General features: G+C 37.8%; 1 protein-coding gene across 1 annotated transcript; it reads left to right on the top strand.

The window, feature by feature from the left end:
- Positions 1 to 1,862: 1,862 nt before the first annotated feature.
- On the top strand, positions 1,863 to 21,639 carry Sem1 (SEM1 26S proteasome complex subunit). Its single transcript, XM_028779165.1, has 3 exons — positions 1,863 to 2,036; positions 19,396 to 19,489; positions 21,436 to 21,639. Exons 1-3 carry the CDS (start codon positions 1,961 to 1,963, stop codon positions 21,476 to 21,478), a joined length of 213 nt encoding a protein of 70 aa, XP_028634998.1. The 5' UTR covers positions 1,863 to 1,960; the 3' UTR covers positions 21,479 to 21,639.
- The last annotated feature ends 6,078 nt before the right edge of the window (positions 21,640 to 27,717 follow it).

The raw sequence follows: 27,717 nt of genomic DNA, 5'->3' as shown, positions 1-27,717 counted from the left end.
ATCGTTCTTTGAAGAGTTAGGAAGAGGACTTGGAATTGATCAAATGATCAAAATACATTGTATGAAATCATCAAAGTATCAATAATATTTTTTTTAATTTATGATGTAAACCCCCCAAGTATAAAACATTTTATAGGGTAGATCTCATATTGTCTTATTGCCATAATAGGAATAAAATCCCAGTAGAGTTTAGAGTTAGCTTCAAGTGTCCAGAGTCCACTTGACTAGGAAAGAGTCTATTTTTCTTAAGGCATTCAAGGTCTCCTTCAGGGTGAGTTAGTCTTAAAGGTCTAGAAAGAATGAATATTTGATCAGGAAACTGTGTGTGTGATGATTAGTTTTAATTGTCAATTTGTCACAATGTAGACATTCTGGGAAGAATGTGTCAATGAGAGGTAATCTGTATTGTGTTATTCTATGGTCATATCTATGAGCCACTGTTTTGATTACATTAATTGAGATGGAAAGGTCTTCCCATTATGAGGTGGCCATTCCCTAGGCAAGCAATCCTAGGCTTTGTAAGTTTACAGACAGTGATGAACACAAATAACATGCACACATTCATTCTCTGCTCTTGACTGTGGATGTGAAAGTGGCTTTAAATTTCTTCCTTGACATTCCTGCAATGATGGAGAACAATCTAGAAATACAAGCCAAATGAAACTTTTCTCCCCTGAGCTGCTTTTTTGCCAGGGTATTTTATCATAGCAATGAAAATGAAATTAGGGAAGAGTGTTTGTTTAAAATAAAGTATTTCCTATAAAAGATGTTCCACTTTCTACTTTCTGTTATATTTTTTAAACAACATACCTTATTCATATTTATATCCATGAATCACATATGATTTGTTAAAAAATTTTTCCCATTTTTTTTTTTAATTCTCTGGCACCAGGTAGTGAGCCATTGGGGATATATGTCTAGCCCTCTGTTTACTTTTTATTTAGGGACACAGTTTCACTAAGTTGTCCAGGCTGATTTTAAACTCATATTGTACCCAAGGATTCCTTCTGCCCCAGTCTTTTGAATAGTGGAGATTACAAACCTGCTTCAATATTCATACTATCTAATAGAGTTATACTTACATGTATAACTATGCATGTTATATGTATAGCCTTAATTGTGGCGCTGCAAATAAATCAATTATACTAAAGAGAAATTAAGAACCCCCTCTAAGACCCATTTAGATGCCAGCCATAGAACACAGGTTTATAAGCTCAGCAAATACGTGTTACTGAGTGGCTAATTTAGGCACTAACTTTTCTCACATCTGTCATTGTCTTGTTTTTTCTATGTACCACAACAATTAAAACAAAGAAAAAGAAACCAAAATCATATTTTTTGAACAACAATACAACCTTACATCATTTTTTACTCGTTTATTTTTTTACATCAACCTGTCAACTAGAACACAAAGCCCCTACCACATACAATTCTAAGGTCAAGGGGCACAGCACAATGGAAACGTCGGAAGACAGTCAGAAGTGTCTGTCATATGCGAGACTTTGGCTGCCTTTAGTCCTGGGTTTCCTGTGATGTGGAGCTATTTAACAGCATGCTCAAGGAATAGGTTTGGATAGTGGAATAATGTTTGTTAAGGGCCTGGCTCTTAGTTGATATTACTTTCTCTTTCTAGAATTCTGTTCGTGATTGTAAGCTAAGTATTGGTCTTTAGTAACTTTATACACTGTAAATCTTTCACATGTAGGCAACTACATGAATAATAAAACGAATGAACGCACTATAAAACAAAACAATTCACTGTTTGAAGTCGGGAGGACTTGCTACACCCGCAGGAAGCTCTGGGAGGACCTTCGCTATCCCAGCATTCCTCGCGCTGCCCTGTAGCTCTTCCCCTCTAGTCTCTATGGTTGCGCCGGCGTTGGCTGTATCGGCGACTCGCGAGTACTGAGGCTTCCAACTTTGCGGCCGATCTGAGCAGCGTGGGGCTTGGCGCAGCGCGATGTCCGAAAAGAAGCAGCCTGTCGACTTGGGTCTCCTGGAAGAGGACGATGAGTTCGAGGAGTTTCCCGCGGAAGGTAACCGCCTGGCCGCGCGCTGGGCCCGTGGCCTCCGGTGGGGCGGCGCCGGGCCTACTCGCTGAGTCTGCAGGGAATGAGCTGTGCCCAGCGGCGCGGATCCCGGTGCGGCCTCCGGGTGCCCGGGCTTCGGCTTCCGAGTCCCGGTAGCCGTCGCTTCAAGCCGCGACCCTATGTTTTGTGCCTCGTCGCTGGGAGGAACCAGGTGAAGCTGGGCCCACGCTGTAGCGAGGTTGTGGCCTTTTAACTTCAGCCCGGGACTCTACGCATCTGCACAGTCTCTTGTTTTGCTTCGGTTTCATAGCCTCCCCTAGGTATTAAACATCAGAATCCCACTATTGCCCCAGTCAGCCAGTGCTATCCACTCTTAGGACAGCGTGAATGAGCCCTGTGTGAAGTAGGATGGTAGAGTCATGCATGGTTGTACTCTTTACAAAATTTGCCTCAATTTCTGTTCCTCTACATGTACGGTCACTTGAGTTAACCCAAGCTTTATAAAACTCTTAAACATCTACATTGTAAACTAACTTCAATACCAGGGATGCTTTAGTTTTCTCATTGTAGCTAATGTTGAAGAGGTTGCTATAATCATGGGAGTGTAAGTGCTTCCGCCTGTATTGGCAAAATCCATTTCCACAAATTTAAGAAGTAGATACTAATGTATTTACCATTATTCACATAAGGAAACTGAAGTTTGGAACACTCGAGATACGGGCCCACTGTCAACACTACGGAAATGATGAAACTGAGACGCCTTCATTTACATCAAAGTCGTTAACTTTAGCAGTTATCTTCTGTTTGCTAGGCCTCTTTTGCCATGTTAGATTTTCAAATTGATTACTTTATTGGCTAATTGTTTTGAGTAGAATTCCCAAATATTTTACCTTGTTTTTAAAAAGTGAGTTATACCGTTGTCTTTCTGAAGATGGTAGGAAGAGAGTTGTGGTTAGTCGTGTGCACATAAGTGGCATCCAGCAGTTATCACTTGACAAAAATTGTACCTAGTTACCCCACCATGACCTCGATGTGCATAAAATCACACCACTGAGGGAACATTTAGTCTGTTTTCATATAATGCAGTATTTTAGTTTTAGTGAAAGAACATTAGTATGTGTATTATGAAACCTCATAAACCAATTCAGAACAGACTCCCAGTTAGGAGTTTAGACCAGATTATGGGATAGTTTACCTTTTGTTTTGGTAATGAATTTATCTGCCCAGTCTAGTGTTTTGTTTTCAGGTTAATTAATAATCCCCTAACAGAACTTTGTGGTAGAATTGGCTAAGTGGGGGCAGGGTCAGATTTTTATTCTAACTACATATTTCAGATGATCTTTATCTTTATTCCTTATTACATACAAGCTACACGGTTAAGACACTTGCTTTGTATAGTCCAACATCCAATCTTGAATCCGTAGAGTTCACATGTTAAAAAAATAAAACAAACAGAAACTCTTACCATTAAGTGGCCAACTCAGAGTCAAGCTATAAGGTCTTCCTGACCAACGCACCCACCCAGACTTTAACCATTACCTTTAGGTATCCATTTGAAATAACTAGTTGAGAACTTAGAGAATTTAGAGGTAACTATCAGCTTGATGATGTACTAGATTTTTTTTTTCAGCACCTTTTGTCAACTGTAATATAGTGTCTGTCCTTCAGAGCCTATATTTTGAGCAGTAGTCTGTTTAGAGTGTTGACAGTTGTATTGTGTTTAAACATTTCATTGAAGTTAAGGAAAAGCAAAGATTCTAAAGACAAAAGAATGCACAAGAGATGTAAGTGCAGTGTCATTTATTGATCTTCCAAATTTGTTGGTCTCTGTTCAAATGTATAGAGTCTAGTTTAATTGAGAAATCTTTACATTTAGAATGAGAAGTAACATTTGAAATGCATTTGTTATGCATGCTATGTTTCTTCTAGTTAACAGTTACATAGCCTTAATTTAAATTAGGGAGATTTTTGCTGTATATAAAGATTAATTCATGGGGTGAAATTACTAAATATTTACAAATTAAAACCTTTGATTATAAACTAAAAGAAAGAGTTGAATCTGAAAAAGATAACACTGAAGAACCTTTTTGTTTGAGACTAAACATGTTCTTTTGTATTTTTGGTGCTGTCATGACATAGATTCTCTGTTGCTGTTGAAATGTAGTTCATGGACCACCAGTCCTGGCATTTGCATTGTTTGGGAGGATATTAGAAACATCTTGTAGAATTTGAACCCTTCAGTATTGAGTTTTCTGTTAAAGTTTTGTACCCTGATTTACTTTCAAGAGCTTTCCCTTTGGGAAACTCATTTTTTCTTGTGATCACCCTTTATGAAAAATACACCATTGACAAACTCACTAATAGAGTAAATGAAATATTTTCTTGTTAAACCAATCTAGAGTTATCTCTATCATTTATAGGATTTCTTACTCCAAGAGTCTTGTTACTTGAGAGTGTGCCAAGGTGGGGCTGACCACTCTCTGTGTAGACTGTACACTGTAGAGCTTTTCACAGGCAAGTCATTGAATTGTTTTCCTAGTTTGTCTGTTGGGAGTGTTGTTGCTACAGCTCCTCCCAGATAAGAACCTGCTAGATGGGATTTCAATTTAGTGATCTTAAAGATAAATTTTATTTTAAAAAGAAACCTTAAGTTAATGTTTGCATGGGGACCTCATTGTTTCATTGAATAGGTCTTCGTCAATGTGAAGTATAACATCTGGAATGAGTCTCTGAAGGTACAAAGGAACAAATGTTCCATTTATCCCCCTAGTTCCCTTGTTTAGTCTGAATCTGTCAGATTGGCAATTCCTTAAAATTGTTCTAATTGGCGGGTATGCACTATAATGGTCATTCAGACGGAGCTGTTACAAAATCATGTTTAGAATCTTTGTGCACTGTATTCTACACAATTTCAAGTTGTTTATGCTGAGTGAGAATAGGCTTTATAAGGAAGCCATTCACATCCACAGTTCTGGTATGACTGGTTTTAATATATTTCTGGGGGCCATCAGAAAGAGTGTTAGACCCAAGTAACAACTTTGTGAGAACATTTCAAATTTTATCCATGCAGTTAGGTTGGTGGTTACATAGTGGATTATAAAATTGGAAGTTATTGTATAATTGAAACTTGAAGCTACTTTTTCCTTGTCAGACAGATATTGAAAGGATTATAAAGTATTGCTGATTTCTTTTCACTGACAATTAGAAGTGGATGATAAAAGTGGGAAGAAACAGTGGTCATTTAGTCTTTTGTTTATTTGCTTTTCTCTTTTCCAGAGCTAAGATGTTTGGTTTATATTGTCTTGCTTTTTTAGAATATTTTAAGTGAGATTGGGAACAGGATTTGCAAGAGATCTGCTATGTTAACTGTTGTATAATTTTTCCATACACACATGCAAACAAACTGAAAAATCAGGAGTACACTACTCCCCACAACTTCACCCTGTCCCATTAAATTCCTGGGTAAGACCTTGATACAGTTGAGAATCTGTCTGTTGAGTCAGACAGTGGGCTAGCCATTTCCTGAAGCTTCTGCTGGGTGACTAAGGCCCTCTCACTGGTATCTGACAAAGTAGGGCATTTTGTTGAGTTCTAAACATCTGGTGAGTGCTTTTTTGGTTTTTCATCTGGTGAGTGCTTTTTTTGTTTTTCGAGACAGGATTTCTCTGTGTAGCCTGGCTGTCCTGGAACTCACTCTGTAGACTCACTGTGTAGGCCTTGAACTCAGAAATCCGTCTGCCTCTGCCTCCCAAGTGCTGGGATTAAAGGCGTGTGTCACCACTACCTGGCTTGATAGATTCTTTTTCTTTTTTCTTTTTTCTTTTTCAAAGATTTATTTATTCATTTATTTATGTATATGAGTACACTGTAGCTGGCCTCAGACACACCAGAAGAGGGTATCAGATCCCATCACAGATGGTTGTGAGCCACCATGTAGTTGCTGGGAATTGAACTCAGGACCTTCTGAAGAGCAGTCAGTGCTCTCAACCGCTGAGCCATCTTTCCAGCCCCTCAATGGATTCTTAAGGAATTATTATTTTATTCTTTTTATTCTTACCTTTTGATATGAATATGAAAATCTCAGGCTTGTGTGTGTGTGTGTGGTTTTTTACATGTCATTATTCTCTCTACATTTGCTATCATGTGACACAAGATGCTTGAGGCCAATCTTGTATTTCCCTGCTTTGGTTGGAGTGGAAACAGGAACTTGATTGTAGCTATGCTCATTGTTTTTAGGGTGTTACTGCTCTCAGTGGAAGGAACAAGAGACCATGCAGTTATATGAATGTGTCTATGTGTAAAGCCACAAGTTTTAGATCCTCCACTTGGAGTTGAAGAACCACGGGTTCCTGGTAGCTCTTTTGTTTGTCTTTTCAACAGTTATCTTAAATGTGTTGTGCATTGTTACCCACTTTTCTGCTGGCCTGCAAAGCTCTGCTCACTTTTTTTGGGCTTAGCCTTCGTATGACAGAGCTCTCCCTGTCTCTCCCTCACTCCAGTGTGGATGACTTCTTCCTTCTCTCCAGGCTGGGAGACATTGACCACAGATGTTGCCTTGTCATAGAAATGTTCTCTTTCATTACCTTGGACACCTCATCCAAAAGCAGGTGCATTTTAAATTTAAACATACATTCTTAAATTTCCTTCTGAGAAGAGTTATACTGAAACATATTTCCATTTATAATTCATATTTTCTTTATTAAGCTTTCTTGTACCAAATATTGAACATTTTAGTCATTGCCAATCTGATGTGTGAAAAGTGAGAGTCTGTCATTTTATGTTGAGTCGTTTTCATTCTTTTTCTTTTAGTTGTATGTGATGTGTGCATATCTATATGGAGGCCCAAAGTTGGCACCAGGGGCAACCTTGTCTGTCTTACTTTGAAACCGGGTCTCTCGGTGAACCTGAAACTCATCAGTTTGGCAAGACTAGGTGTCCAGCAAGCCGTCGGGATCTTCTCTTCTTCCCCAATACTACAAGTACAGGCCATCACACTCCAGGGTCTCCCTAGGTGCTGAGGAGCCAAATTCAGGTCTTTGTGGTTGCACTGCAGGCATTTTTACCCGACTGAGCTATCTCCTAGCCCCTTCTTTTCTATTGATTTTTATTTTTTGAGGGAGATTAACTTTCATACTTTTCCTCGAATTGCTAACCCTAATCTTTAGTTTCTTTGTCTATGATTTATGTATAGTAATTTGAGTTGTGAAAGGTTTTTCTAATTGTACTAGCCTGCTTGGGCTGCCATAAGAAAATACTATAGACTGATGGCCTAAACAACAGAATTTTATTTTCTCAGTCTTCTGAGACAGGTTTTGACGGTCATTTCTAGTGATGAGGAAAGCTGCCTTCTCTTTTTCTGTATTCCATATCATGATGTCCCCACTTTCATGACCTCATTCAGTCTGAATTATCTCCCACCCCCCAACTCCCCGTAGAGTGCTATTCATATAAAATTTAAAAACACATGAAATATATAGCTATATATAAGTAGCATACTTTGTATATACATAGTATACATTGCTTAGGGATATGAAAATTAGACCAGAATGTTAGACAGCACAAATTCTTTGAAAACCATGTGACTGTTTTAGTGTTTATGCAGGCTGAGCAAACAACAGGCATTTGTAGTGTTTTTTGTAGTGTTTAACATTACTACCTGGTCGTTAAGTTTTGATCATTGAAAACTGAATTATGAAAATATTAAAAGAAGTAAAAATTGCAAAAGTTATATGATCTTCTTTTGAAGTGTTTAAAGTTCACCAAATATCTTTATCCAATTCGGTAGCTGTTTTTATTCTGAAAGTTTCTCTACTTGAACTTCTTAATCCTACAAATGCTTCTGTAGTTAACATGTAACAAATGATTTATTCATTTGATATATACTAGTTGCCTCCTATAAATCTGTTACTGAGGAATAGAGAGAGAAAATGACTTTAGTTGCCATTGTCCTAAAGTTTTACATAGTCTCTTACATCTCTGTGAGGTGTAGACTTTTTACCCAGGGCTTATAAAATAACTGGGGTCACACTAGATAGATACTGTACTGAAGCAAATTTCAACTCTACAGGATCTGTGTTTGAATTTAATAAAGACTATAAATGCTGAGGAATAAGGACCAGTGGTTTTGTCACCAAACAGAGTGCTTTAATTTGGGAAATGCCTATTCCAGGAAGAGTCCCTTAAGGCTCCCTCCTACTCCAGCCCCATCCATACCCACATCCCTGTTAAACGGGGACAATTGTGGTTTAGTCTATATTATTTGTTGTGCTTCTGAGTGAGATTTCCATTTCCTTCTTCTGTAGAGGGGTGTATGTGTGTGTGTACTGGAATATTAAAACTTAGCTAAATGTTAAGTTCAACCACAATTCAAGAGAGAGAGAGAGAGAGAGAGAGAGAGAGAGTGAGAGAGTGTTAGTTAGTTACTTTCATGGATTTAAAACACGAGTTAGGACTGTTGGAACAGATAATTTAAGGAATGGAATTGAGTGAACAGTTGGCTCTCTGGTTAAGAGCATGTCTTGCTGAGGACTTGGGTTGAATTCCCAGCACCTCCATGGCAGCTTAGAACTACCTGCAACTCTAGTTCCAGGGGATCTGACTCCTCTTATGACTTCCAAGGGCACCAGCCATGCATATTGTGCACATGCATTCAGGCAGAACATTCATACAAATAATTAATGAATCTTTAAGAGAGAGAGAGAGAGAGATTAAAATGTAAAAAAGGGGCTTCCAAAAGAATGCGTAAGTAAATGCTTGGAATCGAAAATACATATGTATTTATTACTTGTAGATGATCTAATGCTGGTGGTATGGGTGAAGATTTGCTCTGTAAGCCTCACTTGGAGGCCACATGAAGGTGGAATGAGAGAATAGACTCCACCAACTTGTCCTCAGTTGTCCCCTGGTCTCTATATAATGTAGCATGTGCCCCTCTCCCTGTCAGTAATTTTTAAAAGTATTTATTTATTTATTTATTTATGGAAATATGGAAATAAGAAGTAGTATTTGTAAACGTTGGTAACTAGAGATCTGATCTTGGAAATCTTTTAAGTCAGAATTATTTTGGACTTCATTCTTAGGTAGATTTGAAGTGCTTGTGTGGGTTTTTTATTTTTTATTTGCTTATTTTGCTTTTGACAATGAGGCATTTGAGTTTTTGTATAGACACTAAACTATTTATGAGCTATTAAGCCAGCAGAATTAATTTAGAATGATAGAGACCAAAGTCAGGTGGACTAAGTAGTAAATTGTTGAACTAACTCAGATAAGAAGGGTCTCCAGTAGGTTATTAGGAGTGAGGTGAGGATGAAAAGCAGGAATATCAGGAAGCCGATTGATTAATATTGGTCTGCTAGTTATATATGGAGTGCCAGGAATTAATAAGAGACTGAGGGGTTTGATTTTGCACTTTTGTGCCCAAGAAATAGATGATGGAGCTCAGTTTGAACAGCACTGAGTAGTAAGAAGCAGGGTCAGAGTTTGAGGTAAGAGTTTAAGTCCTAAGGGCATTTTGAGAGTAGTGATCCCTGGCACTTCTATTAAATTAAGTAAAACTGAAGGTACTGATTAATAAAGTGAACAAAGTGGAAACATTCTGTCAAATACGTGTTATTGATGAAAAGAATTTATTTGACAAAGATAATTATAAGTGGCTGTAATATAGGTTACTGGAGCATGAGACATTTTAGACTCCTTGCCACCGTGGCCAGGAGCTGCTCATCGGTGGCTGAGGAGCACCGTCCTTGATGGACTGCTGTTGCTTATGGACGCTAAAGCCCCGGGAGGACAGGGGTACTGGGCTGGGTCCCTTGTCTACTCAACGGACATTAGAGTGGAGAATATTCTATAGATGTGCTTGCATAGGGGTTACCTATAGAAATCAAAGTTTTGAAAAGAATTCATTCTGGTTTTGTAATCTAAAGGAGGAGAGAGTCCGTGCGCTCCATTCTCACATTTGTGTCATAGTAGTTTGTAATTGCTCTGGTTTATTTAAGTTCACTTGATAGTAAGTGTGCAGTTTGATATACTTTCATCATGTGATGCTCTGCATATGCATACATATTTTTCTGTTTGGTGAAATTCAGTTTCATTGGTTTTTTTTTTCTTTTTAAATATTTGTATTGTTTTCTTTGAGAATTTTATACAGCACATTCTGATTACATTCATCACTCTCATTTCTCCCCCGTTTTCTCCAAGGGAGCATATTTCATTTTTTTAACATACGCTAGGAGATGAGGACATTAAAAACATTTTCTAAGAAGCAGCTTTTTGACCCCGATGTCAGTGCAATAGATGAGATATTTGGTGGTCTCAGTTCTTTAAAATTTAAAGGTAGTCACAAATATAGTTCTTTTTTGTCAAATGAGAAGAAAGCTAACTTTGAGACAAAGTCTTAAATTTAGAATTACTAGAAATTTATTTCCAATTGTTATAAAAAATATGGTACTTTTTTTTAAAAACAGTACACATCTGAAGGCAGACACATTGAAGTAAATAGCTATAATTCATTAATCACAATTCTAGCAATACAGTTAATGTTGAAGTTAAAACTGTATATTCATTGATATGTTAAAGGACAACATTACATATAATAAGGCGTCCCTTAAGACTTTAAAATAAGTAAAACTGTCAATTTTGTGCTCTAACTAAATATTAAAACACAATTCAAATACTTCTTGCAAAGTACCCATGTTATGCATTCAGAAATGACATGAGTAACAAGATATATAACTTTTGTATTTGCTATAGAGGATTTATATATATTGAAAATAATATTTGGAGGTATTTAAACTCTACTAATCTTTTCACAGAACAAGGTCAGTACATAATTTTATTTACTAAGCAAAACTGTTAGTTCCTCTGTAGAATAGATGTTATATCCTGATTTGCAAATATGATTAATTTTTCTAAAGTTTTTATCAAATAATTAAAATATTTAATAATTGTAATTCAAAAGAAAGGTATTTCTTAAGTTAAACAGGATGGCACAGCAGGTTAAAGGTGCTTACTGCCAAGCCTAACAGTGACCTGAACTTACTCTCCAGAATCCACCTAAGTTGTCTTCAGACTGCCATATGCTCACTGTGGGAGGTGCCTTCATGCACACACAGTAAATAGATAAATGTAGATAAGAAGAAGTCTAGTGAAGAATTTGATCCAGCATTTCTGTCTTTGTAACCAATAGATGATAAAGTTATAAAACCTATGTAAGAATACCAAGGAATCAGCATGCAAGGTAGCTAGTTCAGTGAGTAAACGCACTTGCCACCAAGCTTGATGTTGTGCTTTTGATTTCTAGGACCTTATGGTCGAAGGAGAGAACCAACTCCTGAGTAGTCTTCTGACCTCCACATGTGTACCTCGGCTGTGCACCCACATATGTAGACATACTTACATAAAGTGTCATTTCTAAAATTACCAAGGAGAAAGAGCTATTTTCATGAATGCTCAAGACTTGCCTGTGGTATTTCTTGCCTTCCTTGCTTTGTGAGACATTTTATTTTTCAAAGAACTTTTATTTCTGCCCTTTACTGTCTCTCCTATTAAAGCATGAGGAGGCTGTTTAAAGTGCTCATCTGTATTCATTGAGATACATTAGAAATCACACCATTTTAAAGAAACAAAGACTTAGGTTAAGAATTTTGACTTTTTCAGATTAAGAATTGGCACTTCATAAAACATATTACCAACTCAGTTACATTTCTTGTTGGTGATTCTCTGAAGCATTTGGTTACAAATTAACAAGTTTTTTGTTCCCCTCTCACAAAGTTAAAAGAAGTAAAGCCATCATGGAGACATTTGAATGACACCAAGTAATAACAATATTAAAATCAACATTTTGAATCAAATAATAATTTGGATTAATAGTTTCTGGAACCCTATAATTTTATCGTTTCTAAAAAGGCAATTGCTTTAGAAGACAATTAAGGTTCTGCAGTGCTTTTGAAAGACTTCATACATAAGCTGCATCAAAAAGTAATATATCTTTATTATTTTATATTTTTAAGTTAGGTCTTTCCACACATGATCATTTCCGTCTTAGGGGCCAGTACAAATGGAAACTGCTTACTTAACAGGAAATTATTTAGTTGGAAGTGTTTTAGGCTGACTGTTGGCTTGATGCTGAAGTGGCTTTACTTATTCTTCTATTGTATGTAGGTTTACTGACATCGCACATGCACACACGCACATGCACACACACCCTTTCTCAAAAACGTAGTGTGGAGTCTTTGCTCCGATTACTGTTTAGCTAATTTTGTTTTTAACTTAAACTCCCTCAGGTCTGATTGTATACACTCTTGAAAGGACCTCAACAGGTATTTGACATTTCCTGTTTCCGTGCTCTAGCCAAACAGCATATTTACAACCAGGGTTTTAAGACGGGAGGGTGGAAGATTGGTTTTAAAAAGTTAATATCTTTTTGTGAGGCAGCCTTCTCTTCATCTGGTTTTGATTGTGGTAATGGGTGATTATTCTCAAACCAAAAAGGGTAATGTAGAGTGATTTTTAAGACCTGTTCTAGTTCCAAATATCAGTAATTTTTAAATAGTCATGTCTTGAGCATTTTATAAAAACTTCAAGTAGAAAGCCTAAATTTGTTGTAAGGCAATTAAATGAAGTAGTTTCCTTTGATTTTTAATAAGGAAGGATTTAATGATAACATTTCTTTAGGGGGAAACTAGTTAGATTACTAAATGACCATAGAACTACAGTCCATACAGTGAGACTAGAGGGACTGTGAAGGAGCGCCATAGAACTACAGTCCATACAGTGAGACTAGAGGGACTGTGAAGGAGCGAAACGAATATTATCAGCAAATTATTAATAAATTCAGTTGTTCTATTACAAGCTTGACTTTCAAGAAACTAGATGTTTATAAACAGATCTGGGGTTATTTGGAGGCTTTGTCCCATTTTAATTAAAGATTAAAACCAATCACATTGATCTTTGTGATGTAGAGAAACATCTACTGACTGAAATGAAGCTCCTTTAAACATTACTATTTTTTTATTTATGTGTATGCACCTATGTGAGTATATGCTACCTGCACGCAGGTGCCCACAGAGGACCAGAAGAAACTGTCAGTATCCCCAGAGCTGGAACTAAACATGATTATGAGCTGTGGGTGCTGAGATCCAAACTTGGGTCTTCTAAAAGAACTATAAGCACTTAGCTGCTGAGCCATGTCTCTTCTTGGAAGCTCCTGTTGTATTTAAAGTTTGATCCTAGCATCTGTCACCCCTTTTCATGATTTCACACAGTAGTCTCTTGGTGTTGTTGACAGTAAAAGGCACAGTAGTAGTCCACAAAGGAAATAATCTCACCAAAAGTGACGTGCCTGTGATAAGTGTAGGGAAGAGGTGAACAATTTAAGATATTTGGGAATTAAAATGAGAAAAGATGTGACTGTGGTGGTTGAAGGAGGAAGAATAGCTGTAATGTCTTCCAGATTTCTTTTCTCTTTTGGTTTGTGGGAAGAAGGAAATGAAAGTACTTTTCTTCTTTCTGTTCTCAGAAAAATATAAGTATGTAACTGGAATAATAACCTTTGTGAGCCACTGTTGAATAGTTTTAAATCTATTACCTATGTACAGAAAAAAGTCAAATTATGCATGCATCCTTTCTTTCCCTTCCTTCCTTCCTTCCTTCCTTCCTTCCTTCCTTCCTTCCTTCTTTCCTTCCTTCCTTTCTTTTTCCTTCTTTCCTTCTTTCCTTTTTTCTCTTCTGAGATCTGTGTTATTTTCTCCATGCTGACAGAATGTTACCTGACAGAACAATTTATGGTAGGAAAATTTTATTTTAGCTCACAGATTCCGGGAGATGTCAGCCCATAATAGCAGGGAAAGCATGGCCCCTGGTGTATGAGGTAGGGACTTGTTCACATGATTGTCCTTAAGAAAGGTAGAAAGCTCAACTGGACTACCTTCCAAAGTCCACTCCTGGTGATGTACTTCAACCAGCCAAGTCTACCTACTAGAAGCTCTACAGCCTTCAGAGAAGTGCCACAGGCTACAGATCAAAATTTAAACGTTTGGAATATTTCAGATTCAAACCATAAGACTGCCAGGTGGTGGTGGCACACGCCTTTAATCCCAGCACTTGGGAGGCAGAGACAGGCGGATTTCTGAGTTCGAGGCCAGCCTGGTCTACAGGGTGAGTTCCAGGACAGCCAGAACTACTCAGAGAAACCGTGTCTTGAAAAACCAAAAAAAAAAAAAAAAAAAAAAATCAAACTGTAAGACTGAAACCTTTTAGCTGTTTTTTCCTTTTTTCTTCTCCTTTTATTCAGTGTGTGTGTGTGTGTGTGTGTGTGTACACATATCTTCATTATGATGTCCCTTCCCAGTTCCTCCCCTCCTCCTTTCTCATCTGGAGCCATTCTTTTTCCATTTCTCATTAGAAAACAAATAGGCTTCTAAGGGATAATAATAACAAAATAAGGTAAAACAAAATAAAATACAAACCTTTAGAACTGGATTCAAGAGACAGGAGAAGAGCCCAAGAGAAGGCACAAGAAACAGAGACCCACTCATTCACACTGGGAAATCCCACCAAAAAATACTGAACTGAAGCCATAATATATACTCAAAGGACTTGATGCAGACCTATGTGGGTTCTGGTCTTTGTTTCTAATAGGCCACTAGTAAGATGAGCCTCATGATTAGGACAGACTCAGAAACTACCCAAGAGTTACTGGGTTTTGGATGAAGGGAGGGAAAATCAAAAATATACAGGATCAGATTTTATTCTTGTGATTTAGGATTTTGTACATGTTCTATAACCTTGTTCATATGCTAAGTGCTACTTGTTATTTAGAATTACAGAGGCAGATATAGTAGATCTTATTCCTAAGGAACTGAGACATATTTTAACTAATTATTGCCCAGGGTGTTAATGTTGTGATACTCAAAATTCTAGAGGTTGTATTTACCACAGGTGGGTTTTTGTGCTGATGAGTTTTCTGTCAACTTGACACAAATTAGGGCCGTCTTGGAAGAGGAAAGTTCAACTGAGAAAATGTCTCTATCATTTTATCCTGTATGCAAGCCTCTGGATCATTTCCTTAAATAATGATTGATGTGGGAGGGCCCAGCCTGCTGTGGGTGGTGCCACTCCTGGGCCCTTTGTTGATGACTTCATTGAAGAGGCCAGATATAGAAAGTCTCAGCTTCTCTTTTGTCTTATAGATTCAGAATTAACTGTATCCAAGGTCTGTAGGGGTGATGAGTATCTATTACTGCTGACATTAAGAAGCACGTGCTACATTGTTCTAACTTAGTAGAGATACTGTTTGTGCACTTGGCTAAGATGACAATGGCTATGCCTCACCAATTTCCCCTTTATAATGAGTAAGCAATCTGTCCTGTTTGTTATCTACCCATTTTTCATTCCATAATTTTAATAGTGGTTAGTGATCTTCATTGCTAATTTGCAATGAAGTTTTGCAAAATGATCATTTCTGTCATTTTTTTGTACTTACACAAATGTAACTGTAAAGAATATTATCTGTTTTTCTGTCTGGTATTTGTTGTAAAAGGACATGTTGTTGTTTTTCCTAGTTCAGTGTTACTTGTTTCAGGAAAACTCTGAGCTTTGACATTCTTCTAGCATTAAAAATCAATCTAACTTGCCTGGTGGTTTGCATGTCACAGATTTGAAATCAACCATTTCTTCAAGAAGCTATGATAGCCTTTATAATGGTGACTAAATGAATAGTGTTTGGATTAAGTGAAGAAGTATACGTCAAGTAGTGAGTGAGGTCAAAAGCTGGTATAAAGATAACAACATCGAATGTTTGACCCTCAGCATCCTAGTGCCCCAGACTTCCACACGTGCACCTGTGCATTCCCACACTCCCATGTGTACCCCACGTACACCAACGAAAGGGTTAAGTCATTTCAAAATATCAAATGTAAAATGAGGAGCTAATTAAAAATTAAGATCTCATGGGTCATTCTTCATTATATAGTATGCATAAAGACACATGACAAACATGAAGAAACTGTGAGTAGATTTGAATGTTCAAAATTTTTTTTGTCGTATCCCACTCCCACCCCCAACCCACACAACTTTATTTTTGATACTTCTCATACAGGACTTTTCTAAAGCTGGCTTCGAATTCATGAACTTCTCCTTCTGCTTTAGTGCTAGGATTACAGGTAGACACTACCACACCTGGAAAAGTAATCTTATTTAAAACAAATGTGTTAACCTGTACAGTGTGTCAGTCAGGATTATAGCAGTTGTATAAACCTAAGCAGGAGTTCAGGGGCATCTATTTTTGTTTTGGGGATAGTTTGGTGTCATTAAAATGACAGAAAAAGACTGGGGGGGTTGGGGGGTAGGGCTGGTCAAAGTGTCATTCCCTTGAAGGCTAAATTTTCATCAGGATCTAAAGTAGAAGGAACAAATGAAAAATAATATTGTGGATATTTTGGGGTTTTTATTTTTAATGGTTTTTTTTGAGATTATAATATAATACATCGTTCTCCCTTCTGTTTCTGTCTTATAATCCTCCCCTCCCCAGCTCTCTTTCAAATTCTTGTTCTTGTTTTTGGTGGAGGTGGAGGTGGAGAGAAAGGAGGAGGAGGAAGAGGAGGAGGAGGAGGAGGAAGAGGAGGAGGTTGTGGTGATGGTGGGGGGTGGTGGTGGTGGTAGTGATGATGGTGTGTTCCTAAATACATAAGTACAACCCATAATCTGTCTAATGTCACTTGTACATGCATGTTTTCAGGGCTATTTGGCATTGGGGACACTTGTCCAGCTCTTAGCACTCCTTAGTTGTCTGTAGCGCTTTATTGTTGAGGCCTTATGAGCTTTCCCCTTCCATGTTAGCAGGACTATTGGTGTTCTTGTTCAGGTCTCAGCCTTGTTGGTGGGACTTCACAGGTGTAGTTTCTGACATTGTAAAGAGACACAATCTCACAGCAGACCTCCTATTCCTCTGCTTTACAATCTTTGTGCCCTCTGTTCTGGAATGATCCCTGAACGTTAGGAATTGTGTTGCAGATGTATCATTTGGGGCTGGACAGTCAGTCATTTGCTGTCTGTATTTGATCAGTTGGGGTTTTTTGTAATAGTCTCCATTTGTTGAAAGCAATTTCTGTGATAAGGAGAACTTATCTGTGGGTACATGTACAACTATTTAGAATGTAATTAGGGGTTGGTTGTGCTGCTTTAGTAGAGTGGTGGCTATAGATTCTCCTCCGAGACCCATGACTTCACTAGCCTTGGATAGTTGGCTGATTTTTTAGCCCCAAGCATGATTTCCCTCCTGTTCAGAAGGCCTTAAGTCCAATTCTAGAGCATTTGGCTTACCATCAAACTTGCTTAGGGTTATGGTATCAGGCTGGTCATCCTGTGGTTCATAGGTAAGTAGCATAGCTGGGTAGGACTATTGGTTCCTTTCCTTTGGAAGCTTGCATGGCACCTTCTGATACTGTGAAATATATTCCTCAGGCAGGAGGTGAATGTTTTCAGATCACAGCCAGTTCAAGTCTTCTGGTTCATGTGCCCTAATTGCATGGTGTCTTCAGCAACAGGGATTTATCTTGTCTAGTGTGAATGTTCATTCTAGATTAAAGGTAATAGGAATAGAAGATTGAGCCGGGCAGTGATGGCACATGCCTTTAATTCCAGCATTTGGGAGGCAGAGGCAGGTGAATTTCTGAGTTCGAGGCCAGCCTGGTCTACAGAGTGAGTTCCAGGACAGCCAGGGCTATACAGAGAAACCCTGTCTTGAAAAACAGAAAAACAAAAAAAGGAATAGAAGATCAATTTTAGAATTATTTTAGAAGCTAAATAAACAGAATTTGGTGCATGTATAGAAAAGAAATTTCTCTGCTTTTCCATCTCTAGGCCAGTTAGATTTTAGATTAGTGTCAAGAGTCAGTTACATGTAGAATTAGAAGGTGTAAAGGATAGTTTTAACAGTGGAGATATATTTGGAAATCAGCAGTGTATTTCTGAACTATTACTGAAGGATATACTAAAAGTAGAGGGTAAATTAGGGATGCAGTTCCTAATTCAGGCATTCTATGAGTTAGTATTCAAAAGCACAAAGAAAAAGATTTTGGAGGTCACTTCCTAGAAGTACTAACTAAATGTTTGGTCGTATAAAGCTAACTGATTAGTACTTTGCTTGAATAATTGTTTGGGAGCTTCTGTACTTTTAGTATTATTTTAGCAATAGAAGTTCTTTTTATGTGTGTGTACACATATATGCAGATGTGTGTACACAGGTGTGCTGAGGCCACAGTTGAATATCAGCAGTCTTTCTCTGTTCTTCTTAACTCCATGCCCTCTCGCTGAGCCCAGGAACTCATCTGTATTACAGACATCTGCCAGGGCAGGTGCTGAGTCTGAACTCAGTTCCTTAGGCATGCACACTTTACTGAGCAATCTCTCCAACCCATCAGTAGACAATTACTCTCTGTAAGAATGCCTAGAGATACTTACATGGGTGTTTTTCTAGTTCTAAGCCAAAAGGAAAGAGGAAAAAGAACAAAAATTAAAGTAAAAACAGCAGTACTCTCTCTCTCCCCCTGTACCTACTTAGGTTTTTCCTTCTATCAAAAGTCAGGTGGGGCTTCCTGGTGTGCATCTGTCATTTCAGCACCTAGGATATGGAGGCAGGAAGATGAAGAATGCAAGGCCATGCTCCCCAACACAATGGATTTAACACCACTCTTGATCTGTATGAGATCCTCTCTCAAAACACTTCTGAGTTATGTATTGCGTTCTGATTGCTAAATATTAGTGGTAGCTTGTAATTTGAATATGTTTCTTTTTAGTTCTTTGAAAATTTCATACAGTGTTATTTTGATCATAGTCATTCTTTCCCCCAAATTCTTCCTAGATCTACCTCCTTCCCCACCCTACTCAACTTTGTATCTTTTTCCTCCACCCATCAAGTCCAGTATGTGCTTCCTCTGGAGCATGGTCAACTTACTATAGGCCCCAAACAAAAACCACCACCAACAACAATAAAAATGGCTCTTACTCTCAAAGCAGCTATTACTTGCCAGTAGCTCCTCAGCTAGGCCTAGGAACCCACGTCCACATCCTGGCTTGACGTTGGATGACTTGATGTTGCATTTGACCTGGTTGAGTTTGCATGAGGCCGATGTGTGCTGACAAAATCACTTGAGTTCATTGTGCGCAGCTACACTGCTATGTATGGAGGAGGTGAGAGCAAGAGAGCAAACACTGCAGATGTGTAGGGGAAGATTACAGTCTTTCTTAGGTAAATTGTTAGTGTTTTGTTTTTTATTTTTGAGTTGCAGGGGTACTTAATGGCAAATTTTATGTTTGTGGAAATAACCTATGAGATATCTGTTACTTAGATATCTGTTTTCATTTTCAGACTGGGCTGGCTTAGATGAAGATGAAGATGCACATGTCTGGGAGGATAACTGGGATGATGACAATGTAGAAGATGACTTCTCCAATCAGTTACGGTAGGTTTTCAGCCACATTTTAATTGTAGTTCAGTATTAATTTTAAACATGGAATATCCAGCTTCCACGGATAGTTGTCCTCTTAAAAGTTTTGAGATGATTCTTTCGTTATTTTGGATTTCTAAACAGGAATATTTTGAGAAATTGCATACAACTTAAGTTTCTTCTAAAAAGGTAGTTAAATAGAAGCATATTTACTATTTTTCATGAATTGGATCCTGTCAACATTTATTTTCAGACTGTTCAATAACTGAGCAGAAATTAGAATAATAGAAGTAATTTGAGAATTCAATAAGTGATTCTTGTTTTTGGAGATTGGAGTTATAGCAGTCTACTTTATTCTATTTGATAAAAGTTCACCTGATTTGCCTATTCTGAACATTTAATATAAACTCTACTATAAAAGATATGTCTTTGTGTATCTAGCTTCTTTACTTAGCATAGTCTTTCCCAAATTCAGGAATATGGTAGTATATAGCAGTACTTCATTGTCTTTTATAACTTAATAATTTTCTAATGTAGGATATACCATATTTTATGTGCTTGCCAGTATGGGGATATTTTTACTTTTTATATGCTTTGTATAATGTGCTGCTATGAACACACATGGGCATGTATTTGAGCACTATTTTCAGGTTTGGGGGAATTTGAAGTGACATTTCTAGGTTGTATGGTAATTCTGTTTTAACTTTTGGAAGAACTGTCAGACTTGTCTATAATCGCTGAAAAGTTTTCCCAATAGCAATGATAAAACATGTTATTATTCATTTATTTTTCTTTAAATCTTGTAAGTGAAGGTTACAAAGCAGTATCTCCTTGTAATTTCTATTTTAATTTCCCTGATGACTAAGGTTTTTGTGTACTTCTTGACTGTGTGTAACATTTGGGAGAAAGGAGAGTCTATTTATTCTTGGTATTACAGCCTTGTCAGATAGTCTGCTAGGTTGTCTCTTTTACTTTGTTATATCATTTTCAAAATTTAAAATTTTGATGGTCAAGTTTATTTTTTCTTTTGTTATTTGTACTTTTGGTATCAGAACTCATTATTAAATTGATAGTAAAGATTTATCCCCATGTCTTTCAGGAAGAATTGCATAGCTGAACTCTTACTATTAGGCCTTCAATTCATTTTGAATAAATTTTGGCATATGATATGTGTGTAACTCACTTTTACATATGAACATTCACCACTTGTTGAACAGGAACTACTTGATTCCTTATATAGTTTATACTTGGGATTATTGTACAATTGATAAAGTGTTGATATTTATGTGAACTTTCCAAGTCTTAGTTTTGTTGAAGTGTCTAAAAATGCAGCTGAATGGTAGTATATCTATCTTGCTTTCATGATTTTAGGCCAAACAGCCAGGTAAACAGCCAACAAAAACTTACATTAGGGATCGGGAAGATGGTTCAGTGATTTTGACACTTGTTGCTCTTGAGGACCCAGACTCATTCTGATACCTACATGGCTCACAACCATCTGCAATTCCATTTCTGGGGTATTGAGCACCCTCTGTTGACTTCTGTGGGCAGTAGGCATACAAACAGTATGTACATATACATGTAGGCAAAAATTCATGCACATAAAATAATTAAATCTGAAAGAATATTTTAAATTCTATTTAAGTATACAGAAATATATATAAATTAGAAATAAGACTTTAGTATTTGCAAGGTTCTTGGAGGATAGTAAATAGCCTTTCATTTGTTTTGTAAGTGGGTTTATATATGAGAAAATGAAAATAAAATGTAATTAGAGGATAAACATATTTTTAAATTATTATATTAACAAATACTCAATTTTCTTATAGCCGGTTTTATTAGGAACTCAGATAAAGCTATTTTGTAATGTTTTAACCTAGTGACCCAAGCTTGATTTTGTTATTCTGTCTTAAAAGCGCTTAGAAAAAAAGATTCTAATACTGATCTTTGTCTTGTTGCAGCGCTGAGCTGGAGAAGCATGGTTACAAGATGGAGACTTCATAGCATCCAGGAATGTTCCAGGAACATTAAACATGGACTCTACCACATTCTAGGACAGAGAAACCAGGAGAGGATACTTTAAAGAATATGTTTATTTCATTATCTGCTTGGATTTATTTTTGTTTTTATAACAAAAACATAAGTAAATAAATGTTTTGATCTAATCTTTTGGTTCAGATGTCTTTATCTTTTGCCTCTATTGTTAAATTTTATATTCATGATTTTTAAGAAACTTATATTGTCCCAGTAAAGTCCACAATTATAAATTTTTTTAATATTAATCAAACAGTCAGATGTTGGGGTTCATTAGATTTCCATATCCAATTTTACAAGATGTTTCTATTATATGACATTAAACTTTAATGTTTTCTGTGTTTCTTTTGCTGTAAGCAACATTTACTGAAATTTATAAGGAGGCCCTTTAAAACCCGTGTTTTTGAAATATTAATGATTTTAAATGTAATTAACTTAGTTTCTGAGCCATTAATGTTCTTAAGTGGTTGGTAGACTCTGTTTGCTCTTTGGTCACACTTCTAAGAATTGTATCTCTATTAAAATTGGGGAACTGGGCCCTGGATACTTTAGCAATGTGTGTATTCTCAGCGACTGTATACATTTATTTCACACAACCAAGTTTATGGAAGTTGTTACTGTTGCCATTCCTACTGTTAGAATGGGAGATTTAACTTAGTATATAAAGGACCCTTTGAAGCTAATATACAAAGTGTTTTTAGAAATATGTATGAATTTAAATCCATTATTCACTAAGAAATAGAGTATCAGTATCCACATTAACCAAACTGAAAGGGAAAAAAACGTCTTGCCCTTTGAATAGAGTCGTCTTGCCCTTTGAATAGAGTCTTTGTACCACTTTGACCCCCTACCGTGACATTGGGGAATGGTCTTGGATTTTTTTTTTTTTTTAGCTATTTAACGTCACCTGTTTACCACTCAACCTTACCTTTCATCTGTATTCTATCCCCAAGTCAGTAAACAGACACCAAATAGTTGGTGACCTGAAATACAAAGTTATACCTTAAAATGATTTTGGACATAAAGATGTGTATTCTCAACCACCTGATAGAACTGGTGATTAATGGCTTAAAATAACCAAAAAGAATTTGGACAGAGTAAATGTCCTGCACATGTAGCTGATATTTTTGCAAAAGTAGTGCCACTGTTATCCAGTGGTCATGTCTTTCTTGTGTATCACTTTAGTGCTGTTCAGGTAGCACACAGCAGTTCTTCCCCAGTAGCTCCTGTGCTGCCAAGTCAGCCAGCAGGCTGAACGCTTCCAGCCGAGTCCCACCCTCCTTTTCTCCATGGACTGCAGCCAAAGCATGCAGTGTTTTCTGCAAATAGAGACTTACTGTCTAGTTCTCAAATGTAACCAAGAGCTAGCAATAGGTTCTCCGGGCTTACTGTGTTGTGACCAATAACTAGCTCATAGACAGTTCTACGCCCTGATTTTCTTCCAGCAACCCTACAGCTCTAGGGACTATCCTTTCCACTTAGTGTATCTTAGTTCAGACTCCTTACTGTTTTTACTGTCCCTTCAGGTGCTTTTCCAAATCTCTTAAGGTGCTCAAAGTATAGCATCATACAGTGAAGCCTTTTACAGAGCCCATGCTGAGGAGACAGCTCCCTGGGATTCTTGGGATGCCCTACTCTTGGGTGGCTTGTTCTTATCTGTGTATCTACCCCTCACCAGGAACATGCAACCACTTCAGCACATTATCTCATACTGCATGGGGAAAGGAAGCCATTGGGATGGTCTCTGTGGATACGATACCCTCATACCCTCGAGCAGAGCAGCTTGAGATGTGTGTATCAACATCCATTTCAGGGGCCGTGTAACCACTCCCCTGCAATTCACCTGGGGATTTGTTTTTTACCGTATTTCTTGGTTTGTACTTATTCAAAAAGGATACCATTTGATTCTACCCTGATATCCTTCCCTTTAGGCCAGTGATTCTCAGCTTGTGGGTGGAGACCACTTTGAGGGCCCAAGGACCCTTTCACAGGGGTTACCTAAGACCATGGGCAAACACAGATATTTATAGTATATGTCATAACAGCAAAATTACAGTTATGCGGTAGCAATGAAAATCATTTTATGGTTAGGGATCACAACATGAGAACCTGTAAAAGGATCACAGCATTGAGAGGGTTGAGAACTACTGCTTTAGACAGAGTTGTCAACTGACATGTACATTGGGGATTGGTTTTAGATTTCCTAGCTACTTCCTGTGTCTTCTTGAACAGTTACCTGTAAATCCTAGTTTGCAGCTAGTCTACCTTGAGTTTATTCCTTCCTATATCCATGTATTTTCTACTCGTATCTGTTGCTTTTAAAAATGTGTGTGCATATGAATGTATGCATATCTGTATGAACGTAAGTATGTATGATTGCAAATCGGTTTCCAGTTATGGTCTGTCCCTAAAACCTTTAAACTCCTATCTGTCTGCTAATCTGTTATTGCATTGAAAATGAGCAGCTATCTTGAAATTCACTTGAAGATGGAAGAGCGGGAGCCTTGATCATCCTTCCCAAACTTGATATTTCACCACTCTTGCCTATCTCACCCTTTCTACCCAACGGTTGAAGGCCAAGTTGTAAGACCTGCCTTATCTTCTGTTTTCTGATGTACCCCACCTATTGGCAAACTCAGTCAGCTCTTCCTTCATGTAACTGACACCAGTCTTGTCTACTTGGCCTCCATTGCCCTCCTATTTCATTAGGAATTTAGATCACCTCTTCTGATGGCCAATCTGTTTTCACATGTGATCAAGGAAAACAGCCCTCCTAGGTCAGGGTGGGCTCTGCTCAGTCTTCAGCCAGTCCTGGTAACTCCTCCCTTGGAAATGGTTCAGTCAAGGGTGGGCAAATGTAAAGAATTTTGAACGAGTGAAACTACAAGGCTGTGATGCTCTGACAAAGAGGAAACCTGCCTCATAGCCTCACCAAGCCAGCCTCTTCCTCTGGATGTAAATACAGAAGCATGGAACACCACAATCATCTAGAAAGAAGTTTCAGGTTGTAGCTGAGGCTATTCAAAGAAACTTGTAAAAACCAGATTCTGGGCAGGCAAGATGGTTCAGCAGGAAAAGGAATGACAACCTGATCTTGATCCTTGGAACCTATGTAGTGGAACCGACTCCTACAAGTTATCTGCTGACCCCATGGGTATCTCCTCCATATATGCACTGTGGCATGCACACACTAAATAAATGTCATAAAAAAGAACAAGGTTAGTGGATGTCACTGAGCCTGCCTGTGCCTGGCTGCCTGTGCAGTTAGTCTATAGATTCTATTTCAGACCCTAAGGTTGGCAGTTTGTTGAGACAGTCTAATCATCATATCCTAACGTGTTAAGCGGTTTCTTCATATTTCATAGTTCAATTTGTTAAATAAGTTCTATATGTTTAAAAATGAACACACAGAGCCTAAATTTTTATTTAAAACAATATTCTACATACTCTTAGTAATGTAGAGGATTAATTGCTATATTTTTAAAATTAAAGTTAACTGTTGACAAATTTACAAAATAACATTTAAGGCAATTGACTTTATTTCTCTAAGGAATGCCTTTTTCTACTTTAATTACCTAAGGAAGATTGATAATTTCATCTTAAAACTATTTCAGGGTACAGAGGAGTCTAGGCATGGTTAGTCGGCAAGTGGATGAGTTACAACTAATGATGCCGCCAGGAGCCTATGGGAGAGGATGAGAAGGAGGGTGGGCCCCGTCTCCCGCCTTTGTTTCATTCAGAGTACTTTGACCTTTCTTTGTTTTAGACATTGGAATTCAATGTTGGACTTTATTTGAAAAATTGATTCTACCGCCCTTCTTTTAAAGTTTGATAACAGTGATCTAGATTTTCTACAATATTGGCAATTTCTCCTAAATGCCACCAAGTAAGTTGGATTTTACTTTCAGTCCAGATTCAGGGTAGAGCCACTTCACACTGTGAAAATTATAAACATTTCTTCTAAGTTAGATGAGTCTCTGTCATCCTGTATGTTTGTGACCATGATGTTAAACTGAAGAGAATTGGACAGATTTCTAAAAAGCATCTACCTCTACCATTTCATTTTATAGATGAAGAGAAAAATCCAAAGTGGGTGTGACCCGTCCTCAAGGTCACATTGGGTAGAAATGAGTACAGATTCAAATGCAATGAGCCTTCTCTATAGAGATCCCACTTTATCAATTTTGACTATAGAATATCTGTCAGGTGTTAGGAAACATAGCTGGTATAAGGGAAAACGTGAGAACAAATAACATGTAGTCAAGAAATGATATATTTTTACTGCCTCAAGTACAGTACTGCTTACTGAAGCGAGTCTACATGTGCTTTATTAGATGTCTGTTAACCTAAGGAAGATGAATTCTGGCCTCTAGGGTTAAAACAATCTGTTCAGTAGTGGACACTGACGGCATCTTGGCTACCAGAGATACATTGTCTTGTATGCTGATAACACCACCCAGATTCCTGCATGGGTAGTTAACACTGGTATTCCTCATTCTCCTCTCAACCCTTTCATTTTGCTACAGTCTTAGTGGGGCCCCAAATCAAGGTCTCTGTCCAGCCCTAGGAGGTTGAAGGCCTAAAGCTACTGCTAGGCCAGTTAAACCATTACTTGGGATTTTGTATTTCAAACGGGGATACAAATATGAGGAAATTTTTCAGAACTTATACAGGGTAGACCACTGACTAGTTTCTGGATGCTTTCCCCATGAGACATCTTGGATTCTATCATTTTAAAGCCTGGCTCTTTTTTTTTAAGTTGATTCTCATAATTCTCCCATTCAAATATGCTCCCCCTATTTTTCTTAAGTTTAATAGACTTGGTTCATGTTGCTTGTCATCCAATTAGTGACTATATCTGCATAAAAAAAAAAAACCCACAATTCTCAGATGGGACAACACAAATGACCAGAGAGGAGTAAGATGTCCCAAAGTGTAGGCTTTTGATCTCAAATTCTGAGTCACTGCACCAAGAAACGATTCTCTTAACCACCAGAAGCTTATAGGTTTCTGTTCATTGACAAGCTTGGTATTGGGAGACCTGTTATGCAATAAAGATAATTCCTTTCTCTGCTTTATCTTCTCCCCATTTAGAGACGACTTCGTAAGAAGCTGTCCTGGGCCTCTCAGGGCTGTGAAGCGCTGTCATCCTGTTCCCAGTGTTCATTTTGATCTGCTAAAGTACCATTGTGCTGGCCCTCTGCTGACTGCTGTTGACCTTGTTCGCTGATTGCTTTTAGTGATTCCCTTCAGTGATTGATGGAACCGACTGGACAGTAATGAAAACAGAGCTGATTCACTTTATCTTAGCAGGATTAAAGCCTGGAAACAAATCTAATTTTTATTTTATGGGGAAGGGAAGTTGGAACAAAAGATTTTGATCAGTGTCTTAAAGTAACATGAAAGGAAGACTGGAGGGTTTAATATGGTAAAAGGAAACTCCGTAAAGGAAGGGCAGCATAGCGGCTGGGTTCCTAATGGAAGGAGTGGGGACTCTCCAATTTCCTCTTTAACAATAAATATGTTCACATTCTAGGCATGCTAGATACACTGGCCCATGTTGCCTCTGGATAAATTCATGATGTAAATAGGGCCAAGAGTGAAGAGAAAAGCGAAATGTAAAATGTTAAAAATTAAGGAAGTTGAACTGGAGCATCGGATGGTATAGTTTGACCTTTACCTCTCCACGACACCTCTCCAGCATAGTACCAAGCAGTAGCTGTTTATAACTCTTTTAAATTTTATTTAAATTTCAACCATTAGTAATTGAAGGCCAGTTACAGGTTAGCCTGTGGTGGGTCCTATCCCAACAGGATGAACTATTTAAAAACTCCCTTTCATTCACTTTTTTTCTTGTGGAAATATATAGATGGCTCTGTCATAGGGAGAGCTAGGCTTCAGAATGTCGATGTTGCATCATTCCGCTTCTGTAAACACACTTTGTGTCAACAATTGGTCATTTAGCCTCTGTCACACACTGAAAAATGGAGATGTGTCAGTCAGAGGCCAGCCTACACGATGCCTTGTGTAAATTGGAAAATGTCACCCTGTCCTTCCTCCTGAAAATGTGTTGCCCCGTGGCTTGGTAAATGAGAGACAGACTCGATTTCAGGCCTCCATTTAAAAATATAAGCTACTTGGCTGTACATAGCATCCCTGGGGAGAGTTCTTGAGTTCCCATAACAGAGACCAACCCTAAATATCTCAGA

The sequence above is a fragment of the Grammomys surdaster genome, unplaced genomic scaffold, assembly GCF_004785775.1.
Source record: "Grammomys surdaster isolate TR1022 unplaced genomic scaffold, NIH_TR_1.0 345, whole genome shotgun sequence".
Lineage (NCBI taxonomy): Eukaryota > Metazoa > Chordata > Mammalia > Rodentia > Muridae > Grammomys > Grammomys surdaster.
This window is presented reverse-complemented; position numbering and strand designations above follow the sequence as displayed.